The sequence below is a fragment of the Mobula hypostoma genome, chromosome 11 (assembly GCF_963921235.1).
Source record: "Mobula hypostoma chromosome 11, sMobHyp1.1, whole genome shotgun sequence".
Taxonomy (NCBI): domain Eukaryota; kingdom Metazoa; phylum Chordata; class Chondrichthyes; order Myliobatiformes; family Myliobatidae; genus Mobula; species Mobula hypostoma.
Window position 1 is genome coordinate 40,721,231 of NC_086107.1, and position 13,586 is coordinate 40,734,816.

A 13,586-nucleotide genomic window follows, 5' to 3' on the forward strand; every position below is an offset into this window, starting at 1 on the left:
AGTTGATTGTAAAAAAAAAGATCAATCTGTTCATTCATAAAGTTAACAAAGTCCGAGTCCTGAAGCAACAGCGAATTAAAGCGCCATTGTCTATTATTTTGTGTATTGGCCTGAATTTTAATAGAAAGCTTAAGTGGAGCATGATCCGAAATGGTTATAGAGTCATAATCACATTTAATCACTGAAGAAATAAGACGAGAGTCAATAAAGAAATAATCAATTCTTGAATAGGAATGGTGAACATGTGAAAAAAAAGAAAAATCTTTTTCCTGAGGATGCAAAAAACGCCAAATATCCGTCGACCCAGAATCAGAGAGGAATGAATTAATCAAAATTGCAGATTTATTAGGTAAAGTCCATAAAGGAGCTGAACGGTCCAAAGCTGGAGATAAACAGGTATTAAGATCTCCGCCCCAGATCAATGAAAACTCATTCAAATTCGGGAACTGATTGAATAATGATTTATAAAATTCCGGACAGTCCATATTGGGAGCATAAACATTAGCCAAAACTACCTTTTTATTAAATAGTAGACCACTAACCAGTAGAAATCTACCATTCGGATCAGAGATAATATCATGTTGTATAAAAGTAACTGAGGAGTCTATAAAAATAGAGACGCCTCGAATCTTAGCGTTAGAGTTCGAATGAAACTGTTGTACCTTCCAGAATTTAAAAAAACGTAGTCTGTCCCCCCTCCGCACATGGGTCTCTTGTAAAAATAGAATTTGTGCTTTAAGTCTCCGGAACACTTTAAAAACTTTTTTCCTTTTAATAGGATGGTTAAGACCATTGGTATTCCAGGAGACAAAATTTATAATAGACTCCATTAAACCCTAAAGTCAACCCGCAAAAAGGAGGATTGACGATAGGCTCGACCCACGAACCCGGAAAGGGAACAGAACAAACAAGAGATACCGGGGAGGAGAACGCAACCAATACTTCAATAGTGTAAATAGCCCAAGAAGAAAAAAACTAAAACGTGAAGCCCCTCTCACCACCCTCCACCCCATGACCCCAAGGCTAAATCTAAAACAGACCAGCCGGAAAGAAGCAAGCACTAAAACTACCCCCATGACTTCCGATAGACGCTCACTAAAAAAAGTGTAAATATAAAAAAGATCAGCTAGTTATAAAACAGTAAAAGAATAAAAAAAGTAAATCAATTGAAACAAACACTTAATATAACAGAGAAAAAGCCAGAAAATATAAAAAAACCGCAACAAACCCCAGACCCTATGAATAAACAAAAAAAAGAAATGAAATTATTAACATAAACTAGTTATGAAAACCTACAAGAAAAAGTAGATTTAAAAACTACAAAATTTAAGGCCTCAAAGGAAATACGTAGAATGACGCTGAGGAAATAACCACCCAGAATCCCCTGGGAAAAAGAAAAGAATGACGCAGATAGAAAGAAAGTTTAGCAACCATATTTATTAATCAAAAATAAACTTTTCTGCCCATATAAGGCAAAAAAAAATTAAGGCCAACAGATTCACAACCTCCGATCAAATGGAGATAGTTAAAAATTACGATTAAGATGTTGAAGGTGAAAATTGATCCAGATAACTTTGGGCATCCGATGGAGATTCAAAAAAACGGAGGGCTCCATCCAACGTACGAATCCTTAGACGTGCTGGGTAAAGCAGCGCTGGTTTTAAATCCATCTTGTAGAGTTCCGACATCACAGATCTGTAACGAACCCGTTGATCCCGAATTGGTTTACTGAAATCCTCCACGAACCGGAAATGAAGATCCAAAAAATCAATGTAACCTTTAGATCGAACGAATCGAAACAGTTTCTCCTTGTCTTGAAAGTAATGAAAACGTAAGATGACATGTCGAGGTTTATCTGACTTAGACGAGTATGATGGAACTCTGTGAACACGATCCAATAACGGTGGTTGGTCAGGAAATACAGTAGGAAATGCATCTTTTAAAAGTTGAGAAAAAAACTTCATAGGGTTGTCAGATTCAACAGCTTCACACACACCAATCATTCGAAGATTCTGCCGTTGCATTCTGGATTCTAAGTCAGAGTTTTTAAAGGTCAGAAAGTCAAGTTTTTTCTTCATTATAGTAATTGTTTCTTCAATTTTCTCCATCTTGAGTTCATTTTGTTGCGTGGATTTTTGAAGATTAGATATAGCCGACTGATCTTCTGTGATAGATGTTTGTATTTTATTGATTGAATCGGCAATTTTCTGGAAATTAATTGAAATTTCAGCACGAATCAGCTCGTAATAGAGGTTGAAATTTCCCTTTGAATTAGATCCGAAATAGCTTTCAAAGTCACTGGTGGTTCAGTCGGAGGAAAATCGGTACCTTTCGGTCTAACCGGAGGTTTGCCGTCTTTCCCATTTTTTCCATTCTTAGACATAGCAGACCTTAAAAGCATCCGATTATCAAAGAGCCCAATTTGTTTCAAAGTATTGTAAAAGTCGATGCCTTAATGGTTAGTTAAAATATAGCTGATCATAAGAAGAAAAACTCAGAGATAATGGAACGAGTCAAGAACACGACTTCACTCCATGAGCTCTACCGGAAGTCCCCGATAATTCCTTTGAAATAATTGCAACATTACCGATCTAAAACACAATCTTTCTTGGAATGCCTCAGGGCAATAATCTTCAACCAAACGAAACTTAAGATTTTGATGAACAATAATTCCTTTCCGACGAGCAATTGGAATTAAGTGCTCCTTAGTACTTACGTAATGAAACTGGAGAATAACGGGATGAGGATGTAACTCTTTTGAGGGTTTTGGTTTTAACGACCGGTGTGCAAAATCGAGTACCGGAGGGGAAGAAAAGACTTCCTGGCCAAAGACTTCCATTAAAAATTGAGAAAAAATTTTAGTAAGATCTCCGCTCTCAACATCTTCACTGAGTCCTGTTATTTGCAAATTCTGTCTGCGACTGTGACTCTCCAAATCAATAATCTTGGCTTTATACTGCTTCAATGTGAGAGTAGTCGAATTTAATTTCTTTTCTAAAGAGTTCATTCTAGAATCTCTCCGATTCCCTGCTTCAGTAAGCTCTGAGATTTGCCGTTGCAGTTTTTCGCTGTCTTTTCCACATGCTATCAATTTACTTTGATTCTCCTTCAACATTGCTTCCAATGTAGCGAATGTCTTGTCGAATTTTTCATCCAATAAATTCGAGATAGCTTGCAAAGTAAGTTGAGGCTGTTTAGATTGTTCGAAAGTACCTTCCTTCTTCCCATTTCCATTTTCAGTTTCTTTGCCTTCGGCTAATGCCTTACTTTGTCTAGACATTTCCGTCGATTAAAGTTCAAAATTCAAACATATAAAGGTATTAAAGATACTTTAATATATATATAATAGAAGGGTGATAAAAAATTGGAAAATGTCCGGAGCCCAGCCAAAAATGACCTACTCCATCTTGCGCCACCAAGAGAGTCCCCATGGGCTCTTAACTTGATAAGCCGCCTCATGTGTGGCACCTTCTCAAAGGCTTTCTGAAAACCCAAATATACAACATCCACTGCATCCCCTTTATCTATCCTGCTTGTAATCTCCTCAAAGAATTCCAACAGGTTTGTGAGGCAAGATTTTCTCTAAAGGAAACCATGCTGACTTTGTCCACAATCCACAATCTCATCCTTAACAATTGACTCCAACATCTTCCCAACCACTGAGGTCAGGCTAATTGGTCTATAATTTCCTTTCTTAAAGAGTGGAGTGACATTTTCAATTTTCCAGTCCTCTGGAACCATACCAGAGTCCAACAATTCTTGAAAGACTATTACTAATGCCCTCTATCTCTACCACTACCTCTTTCAGAACCCTAGGGTGCATTTCATCTTGTCCGGGTAACTTATGCACTTTTAGGTCTTTCAGCTTTTTGAGTACCTTCTCGCTTGTAATAGTAACTGCACTGACTTCTCTTCCCTGACACCTTGTAACACCTGGCACACTGCTAGTGTCTTCCACAGTAAAGACTGATGCAAAATACTCATTTGGTTTATCTGCCATCTTCTTCTCCCTCATTATTATTTCTCCAGCCTCATTTTCTAGCGGTACTTTATCCATTCTTATCTCTCTTTCATTTTTTTGTATACTTGAGAAAGCTCTTTCTATCCACCTTGATGTTGTTTTCTAGCTTTCTTTGATGTTTCATCTTTTCCCTCTTAATGATTTTTTAATTTGCTTTCTGTAGGTTTTTAAAAGCTTCCCAATCCTTGATCTTTCCACTTAATTTTGGTTTGTTTTATGCTCTCTCTTTTGCTTTTACATTATCTTTACTTCCCTTGTTATCTACCGTTGTACTATTTTGCCATTTGAATAGTTCTTTGTTTTTTGCAGTACATCTATCCTGCACCATCCTCATTTTTCCCAGGATCTCAAGCCATTGCTGCTCTGCTGTGAACCCTGCCAGCAGCTCCTTCCAATTTACTTTGGCCAACTCCTCTCTCATGCCACTGTAATTTCCTTTATTCTACTGAAGATTGGAGCGACTGGACTTGTATACACTGGAATTTAGAAGGCTGAGAGGGGATCTGATTGAAACATATAAGATTATTAAGGGATTGGACACGCTGGAGGCAGGAAGCATGTTCCCGCTGATGGGTGAGTCCAGAACCAGAGGCCACAGTTTAAGAATTAGGGGTAGGCCATTTAGAACGGAGTTGAAGAAAAACTTTTTCACCCAGAGAGTGGTGGATATATGGAATACTCTGCCCCAGAAGGCAGTGGAGGTCAAGTCTCTGGATGCTTTCAAAAAAGAGATGGATAGAGCTCTTAAAGATAGCGGAATCAAAGGTTATGGGGATAAGGCAGGAACTGGATACTGATTGTGGATGATCAGCCATGATCATAGTGAATGGCAGTGCCGGCTCGAAGGGCCGAATGGCCTACTCCTGCACCTATTGTCTATTGTCCATTGGCAGGGCTGCTTGTCCAGGATTGAAACATCAAACTTCCCTGTTTGAGGAGCCCTCAATTTGTCTCAGCAGTTTGTCCTGCATATTCCTTCTGAAGTTGGGTTTGAGATCCAAGCATGAGCACAATTGTCAACCCAGAAACAGCACAGCTGTTGAGTTGTTGAAATTGGAGTGCGCTGCATTGCAATATGCAAGGAGGAAAATGGCGAGTTTCTGATTCAGTGTCAGTGTAGTGTGTTCTGCCAACATTGCTTGTAGAAAGTTCTGTAGACTCTGGACAAACCTTTCTGCCTTGCCATTTGTAGCTGGATGGCACAGTGCTGATGTAATGTGTCTTATTCCATTCATCTTCAGGAATGACTGAAGCTGTTCCGCTACAAACTTGTGGTCCATTGTCACTGATTAAATATTCTGTTACATCAGTCCCTGAAGTGTCTTTTCAACTTATTAACAGTGTGCGAGCCTGTAGTAGAGGCTATTGGCAATCCTTCTGGGCACTTTGTAGCTATATGGACTACTACCAAGAAATTTGCGCTCATGAATGGTCTGGTAAAATTCACATGAATCCTCTGCAAGGGCAATGCAGGCTATTCCCAGGGATGGAGAGGTGCTGCTGTTGGCATCTTTTGCATGTCTTGGCATTCTGAACAGTGTGTAGCAAGCTGCTCGATCTGCTGATCTTTTCCAGGCCACCAGACAAAGCTAAAAACCAACAGTTTCATCTTGTGGAGTGACAGATGTGCCAGTATTTGTCAATCAGCAGTACCTGAGCTTACCTAGATGCAGCTGGATACCAGCTGTTACCTTTGGAAATATCAACCATAACCAGCATGATTCTGTCCGGAATCTTAATAGGAAACTTGTAAAATTAATGACAGTTTAGGATATGATTAGAAATTGAGAGTTTTCCTTGTAAATATGTGACTTATCAACTCAAATTAAAATTTAATAGTTCAAATTTCCATCTTTAGCTTCTGAATGTTAAGCATAGCCAAAGTGAGCACAGAATGATAGGCAATTTCATGCCCATAAAAAAAAACTGCTGTGGTTTTTTTTAATGGAGTGGAAAACCCCCTTGTTGCCACTTCTGTGTGTTTACACTAATTAGACAATCCATAACACAAATTCTTTCTTAAAGGCATAAAGTAAAAATGTATTAAAGTTTATTTATTATGCAGTTGAAAATCCGTTCCCTAATGATTTTAAGTATTATAACATCCTTCACATCAGGTAGAATATCAGGCAGACTCTGCAATTACTTCTCTGTGCTTAAAAATATCAAACACAATGATTTGAGTGGAAATGCACACCTATTCACAAATTCAGTGAACAGTGAGATTGAAGTAATGTAATTCCATAAAGGATATTCAGACTAATCAATTTGTTTAGAAAAGCTGAAGAAACTATGGGAAATTCTCATCTCTATTGCTCATCAGGTGTTACCTAGGATCATTTAAGATTAGCTTTACTACATTATGACTAGACATCTTTGCAGCAATTTCTTCCTGTCACTTAAGCTGTTCCTTCCTTCTCCATGGCTGCACTTCCATCTGCTCCTTTTACTCTATGAGTGCTTGTTTGTCCTAATTGTTGCTGTGCGATTAATGCAGCTAAATCAGCCTCCATTTTAATGCATGCAGAGGATGTATTAGATACAGAAGATGCTGTGCTTGCAGCAGAACTTGGAGCACGTTCATTTGACCCACTGTCGCTCGGGTTTACGTCATCCTGTAGATGTGTAGTCAGAGTGTGCCTTGGAATTTGAGAAACATGTTAACTTGTTTCAAAAATGTGACCTTCAACATTGCAAGTTTAGTTCAGCCATTGTTTAACATCCCCTATGACTGCTCTACTAAGGCATTCAATATTTACAAAACTTTCAAGTTGCTTATCTTGCTTGACCTCAGGAATTATAGACAACTCTGTGTGATGTTGCTTAGCAACAGCTTCATGGGGGCTAGTCAAGTTCTTAAGATATGATTACACTTGTAAGGCATTTTCTGTATTTCCCAAAAGACCTTTAATTGGTGGTATTAAACCTTTAGTTTTGTTCACATTTTTCTTATTTTCCTTTTGAAGACTCAATTCTACTTGCTAAAGGTTTCAAAGTAAGTTTAATTTGTCTTTTAGTTCTAATATAAGGGTCACTGGCAGCAGTTCCAAACTTCGCTTCACTCACTGTGCCACTTGCAATTAATGTTTTGTTTGCCTGCAGCAACAGCGAATTTCTCATTCAATAAATGTAGTTAACAGTCTAGCTGTGCATCTACAACACTTAAACTAGACCAACTAACAGCGTTCAAATGTTGGGAACTGGAATATTTCAGCACTTCAATAAAACAAAGCGATGAACCCTCAGGCAAACAACAGACCATTGACCAACTGTCCCCAATGGACAGGCAGTGCTGACCATTCCAAAGTGTTTTCAAACCACAAACACACAGCAATATATCAATGAGGTCATTACTTGCCGCAAGCTGCTCTGGCTCCTTACTATTGCAATTCCAATTTCCCCAACAGGTTCGAGGCACTCCTCAGCCATAGACTGGTGTTGTTGGGTATAACTTCTGTTTGTTGACAAAATATGGTGGTTACTTGAAAGCAAACCAACACCTCTCAGAGACTAAGCACAGGGTTGACTCTGTATGACACGTTCCAAAATAACAGTGTTCCAAAGAGCATGTTCAATCCTTTATTAAGTAAATAGTCACGAAGAACAAACTTGTAGCAGTAAAAAAAGCTAATGAAGTTAAAACTAGTGATGTAACAAAGTAAGCAGTCTAAGCAGTAACATTAGTGATCTTAACATAACAGAAAAATAGCTGTTCTTAATTGCAATGAGCGATCAACAAGAGTGTATCACTCTGTGACTTACCCTCTGGCTCTACTTAGATTGAACTAACCTGAAACAAAGCATGAATACGTAACTATACTCTTCACTTCTGCCACGCCCCAACCCATCTGAGAAATGATCCATGATAAAAGCGCAACACAAAATACAATACAGACAGACAGAAAGTAAGTAGGTGGCTCCTACAAAAATATCAGCAAGGAATTTTCAAGTGATGGTATTTTCAGGTGATTTTTGAAATTCAGGCTAAAAGATCCAGTGAACTCTGATGGGAACTAACTTTTTTCCAAATAACTGTTACTGACAGGCATCATTTCAATAAAATCCCTGGCATTCAGTTGTGATATCGTCAAGTTAGCTGCACATCATATAGATCAACAAGGAAAAAGTACAATTATGAATTAACTCTGAAAATATTATTTAGCTGTAGAGAAAGGAATATAAATTGCTATGCAAATAATAAGCAAATGCTTTGAGAGGCTGGTCAAGGTCTACATCTACAGCCTGCTACCACCCAAACTGGATCCCCTAGAATTCGCCTACTGACACAACCAATCGATAGATGACACGATAGCCACAGCTCTACACACTGTCCTTACACATCTGAAGAAGAGGGATGCTTATGTGAGAATGCTGTTCTTGGCCTATAGTTCAGCATTCAACACCATGATTCCCTCTAGCCTTGACAAGAAGATCAGAGACCTGGGCCTACACCCTGCCTTGTGTAGCTGGATCCTGTCAAGTCGCCGGCAAGTGTTAAGAGTAGGCTCTTTCACCTTTGCCCCTCTGACCTTCAACACAGGTGCCCCTCAAGGCTATGTACTGAGCCCCCTCCTCTACTCTCTGTATACCCATGACTTTGTCACCACCCATAGCTCCAATCTGCTAATTAAATTTGCTGGCGACACTACACTTATTGGCCTAATCTCAAATAATAATGAGGCAGCCTGCAGAGCATAAGTCATCACCCTAACACAGTGGTGTCAAGAAAATAACCTCTCCCTCAGTGTCGCAAAAACAAAGGAGCTGGTTGTGGACTACAGGAGGAATGGAGACAGAACATCAATGGATCTGAGGTTGAGAGGTTGAACAGCTTTAAGTTCCTTGGCATAAACATCACCAAGGATTTCATGTGGTCTGTACATACTGGCTGTGTGGTGAAAAAGGCGCTACAGTGCCTCTTTTACCTCAGCTGGTTCAAGAAGTTTGGAATGGGCCCCCATATCCTAAGAACTTTCTATAGGGGCACAATTAAGAGCATCCTGACTGGCTGCATCACTGTCTGGTATGGGGACTGTACTTCCCTCAATCACAGGACTCTGCAGAGTGCTGCGGACAGCCCAGTGCATCTGTAGATGTGAACTTCTCACTATTCAGCACATTTACAAAGACAGGTGTGTAAAAGGGCCCGAAGGAGCATTGGGGATCCAAGTCACCCCAACCACAAACTGTTCCAGCTGCTACCATCTGGGATACGGTACCACAGCATAAAAGCCAGGACCAAGTCTCCGGAATAGCTTCTTCTACCAGGCAATCAGACTGCTTAACTCATGCTGACACAACTGTATTTCTATGTTATATTGACTATCCTGTTGTACATAATATTATAAATTACTATAAATTTCACATTTAGACGGAGACGTAACGTAAAGATTTTTACTCGTATATGAAGGATGTAAGTAATAAAGTCAATTCAATTCATAAATATTTCAATATTTGCATTATTTAGAAATATTTATATGATGAAGTTACAATTCACATGCAAAATAACAAAGCAATTTCTAGTCTGTAACAATACCTTGGCATACTGTTTAAAAACCCTTTTAGGTCTTTTGAAACTTTTGTGTAATCTTTTCAGGATATTTTGCAGTGGGACTAATTAACAAATATCTATTGAGTTCAAGTTATCTTCCTTTATTCTGTTGGAGAGAGAAGCAAATACAGCAAATACTAAGACCTGATTTAATGACAGCAACTATATGATATTCAGGAAGACGCATAGTTGCAGTTATGTCACAGATCTAAATCTAAGTTTCAATATATAACAAATAATATAAGAGCAGCTGTACGAGGTCCAAGCAAAGTCCCACCAGGTCCCAATATGCTGGACAATCAGAGCTTAGATAGTGAATAAGTAATAAAGACACAAGAGACTGCAGATTCCCTCTACAGATGCTTCCTGTCCAGCTAAGTTCCTCCAGTAATTTTTTCTGTATTTAAAGAATGTGCAGTACATGTATCCTTCATTGGATAATGACAGTACATGTGTGTTTTTAATAATAAAATACTAACGTTTTCAAAAATCTAAAAAAGTTAATGGAAGATTTCTGTCCTCCAGCTCCACCAGATTCTTAGGAGTTAATGCTTAATTGTCTCCCAATCCTTGCCAGTACAACTATGTATATCCTACTTAGTTCTATGAGGTACTCTTTCACAGTCATGCAGAGCTGACCTAGAGTTATAGAACACAACAGCACAGAAACAGGCCCTTTGGTCCATCTAGACTGGGCTGAACTGTTCATATACCTTGTCCCATCAAGCTGCACTTAGACCATACCTCCCCCATTCATGTAATGACATCTAGCCTTGAATATAAAAAGTAACTGTAGATTTAATAAAAATACTTTTGTTCATTACTATTAACATTGATGTAGTCATAAATTCATGACCTAGGTTACTTTAAACTCTGTTAATTTCTGTTCTATTTAATATAGTACATTAGTTGTATGAGGATTTGGTCTCGGTGTACTGTGTTCTTAGTTGTGATTTGAGTTTAAACGTTAGCCCCTGTATCAGCCAGTTGTTTCATTTTGTAATTTCTTTGACCTTTTGGAGTGTGCTTTCTTTTTTTTTAGCAAATATACAGTTTTGGTCAAAGGTTAGGACAAGGAAGCTATGGTGTGGTGATTGAGGCGACGCATAATAGGAGTGGCAAAAAATGGGCAATCAAGAAGGTGAACCGGGAAAAGGTAAATTTTCCTTGATAATTTTTTGCTTCATTTAAATTATATCTGTTTTAAATATATAAAGGATGATAGTCTTAAGGAGAAAGTGCATTGTTGAATTTAAAAATAAATGGAAATTATTAAGACAACAGTTAGTTTTGAAAGAGAAAAAATACTTGGAATTGTGCTATAATTTTTAAAAAATCATATCAAATAAATATTGAGAAAGGGATAAAAGCAAAAAGAAATTGAGAGCTTTAAGTTAATAGAGAGGCCTTTATTCATTTACATGCCTTTGCAGTATTATTTCTATTTCCAATCCAGGCTGGAAGTTCAGCAGTGAAGCTACTGGAACGAGAAGTCAGCATTTTAAAGCAAGTGAACCATGAACATATAATTCATTTGGAAGAGGTGTTTGAAACACCCAAAGTAAGATGTAATGAGATTTTGGGGACTTTAACAAAATGAAAAAATTATAAGTTTTAAATACATTCTTCCTTTGATCCATGGTCTGCATTGTTTTCTTTCTTTCAGTTCTTACTGATTTTCACACTCCTTGGACGGGATGGTCTGATATTTCTTCTCTTGGGTTTCTGTTTTGTTCACATTGTGGTTTTCTCCCTCTCTTCATTTCCCTTCTCAGAAATCATATTTCACAGCTGTTTTCCTTTTTTTTTCTTTTTTCAGTTAGTTCCTCTCAAACCACTATCTTTCCTTATCTGTATATGTTTTTGATATGTATACTAAAAAATGATTACTGGCATCATTGATAAGGAAATAAACAATTATCACTCAAGAATTTTCTTTTGTTTTCAGTCCCTTCTCAAATAAAAATAGTTCAGAAAGCACTTGTAATTTTTCATAACATAACAATGTTGCATCAACATCCACCCAGGCTAAATTATACCTCCACCAGCTTAGTGGTAATCTGGAACAACAAAATGTTTAGAATTTCACAGAACCTTTCTATTTTTTGTTTTAATTGATTTCAGTGATTTTATTTTTAATGGATGATTCATTCTGCCACTTGACTAAACAAAAGCTCGTGTAAAATATAGCCTCTGTTTGCTAAAGTGGTAAATTGTGTTACACAGTGCAGTCTTTCCAATAGATTGAAGCTGAAGCAGATTAATGTGGACAAGACTGTACGTGTACCTCAACACCTTAATGGATTAGACAGTGTTAATGAAGTATTTATAAATTTATATATTATATAGATCTGTGGCTCAGCAGAATGATTCGAACATAAACATGTAATTTGTTTGTCAGGATATAACAATATGTTTTTTAGATTGTTTGCTTAACCTATGGATAGCTTTCATTAGGTACATAAAAGCTTGTTTCCTGTACTTAGGGCAAAACAGGAAATGAGTTTTTATGTATCCAGTGATAGAGGAAAAGGAAAAAAAATCACTATACACATAACATGACTGTCTTTCCGTATGAAATGGCATTTTCAAAAATGGTGATAGGATTGATAGTAACTATAAATCTGCAATTAGAAATTTCTTTTTATATATTAATAATGAAATAACCAATTGTATTTAGAGATTGTCGCTAGTAACAGTCTACCCAATAGTGACACAGGGATAAACAGAAGAGCAACTCTGTCACTGTTATATTTATATACATATATTGGCAGCATACTTGATTGTTTTAAAAGTCTTCAATAAAAGTGTACATCAGGTGGTTGGGAATTTGGTGGGTTTGGAGGGGTTGTATGGTTTCAGCATTGCATCACCTTGAATAAAAATAATCACACTACTTGAAAGTGATCGTGGTTTGATTCATTATGTGCAGGAATGCAAGAAGCTACAGAGCAGGGGTTCCCAACCTGGGGTCCACACACCCGTTGGTTAATGGTAGGGGTCCACAGCATAACAAAGTTTGGAATCCCCTCCTGTAGAGAGTAGTGGATTTGGCCCAATACCTCCCCCTCAGTGGAAGGCAACATCGTTATGAAAGATCCTCTCCTTCTGGGCCATCCCATCTTCTTGCAGCTACAACTTGGCAGGAGATCCAGAAGCCTGAAGTCCCACATAATCAGGTTCAAGAACATCATCCATTTCTCTTAAATATCAATTAAATTATATGGTTCTTGAACTAACAGGCGCAACTCTAAATACTAGAGTTTAGCAGCACTTTGATCTTTTTTGTTCTAATTGTGTTATTTCTTGCAAAATTTGTGGTTAATTTATATTTTTCTTCTGAATGTGCTTGTATGATACCATGTGTCTGTGAAGGTGCTGCAAATAAGTTTTTCACTGCACCTATGCGTACATGTAATTATTCATATGACAATAAAATTGACTTCGAATTGCCGCAAAGTTCATGATAACCACAATAAAAACAAAATATTAATAAGGTCTGGCACCATCTTTGAATAGAAAGGCTGGATACACTGTGTAACCTCCTGAGTATTTTTAATTTTTTTTTGTGTCTGAAATATTTTGCTGCTGGATTCCATGGCCTCCTAATAGATAACGCTAATTATTTGTTTGCAGCGAATGTACCTGGTGACGGAAGTCTGTGAGGGTGGAGAACTAAGTGCAATCCTTCATAAAAAAAAACGCTTAAATGAAAATGAGACAAGACATGTGATCCGTAGCCTAGCAAGTGCAATTGCTTACTTACATAAAAATGGTAAGATTTTATCAGAGAAAGTAAATAAATAACCTTGTAGTCCTGACAAAAACACCCTTATAAATTTCTGAAGTAATAGAATCTCAAATAGGTAAAGCACACCTTGCACAACCTTTCATGGTCACAGAACAAATCCTACACAATCAGAAAAGCTCACTAATCCCTCTGTTTTCTGATGAGGTTGTAGAGAGCTGGATTATATACATTTATATTTGCATCCTTCTACAGATGTGCAGTAG

The 13,586-nt window shown here is 37.7% G+C and overlaps 1 protein-coding gene across 11 annotated transcripts in view; it reads left to right on the forward strand.

Moving 5' to 3' along the window:
• The window catches only part of stk33 (serine/threonine kinase 33), a 247,047-nt gene that overhangs the window by 96,072 nt on the left and 137,389 nt on the right, over positions 1–13,586 (forward strand). For 10 of the 11 annotated variants that reach the window (XR_010019651.1, XM_063061885.1, XM_063061886.1 and 7 more), the window contains 3 exons: positions 10,615–10,728; positions 11,029–11,133; positions 13,209–13,347. Coding sequence is in view for 10 of the 11 variants with exons in the window: in XM_063061885.1 (XP_062917955.1) it covers positions 10,615–10,728; positions 11,029–11,133; positions 13,209–13,347 (358 nt within the window). In the remaining variant the exon portion in view is untranslated. Of the gene's footprint in view, positions 1–9,392; positions 9,435–10,614; positions 10,729–11,028; positions 11,134–13,208; positions 13,348–13,586 lie in introns of all 11 variants that reach the window. The other variant, XM_063061888.1, reaches the window with a different exon arrangement.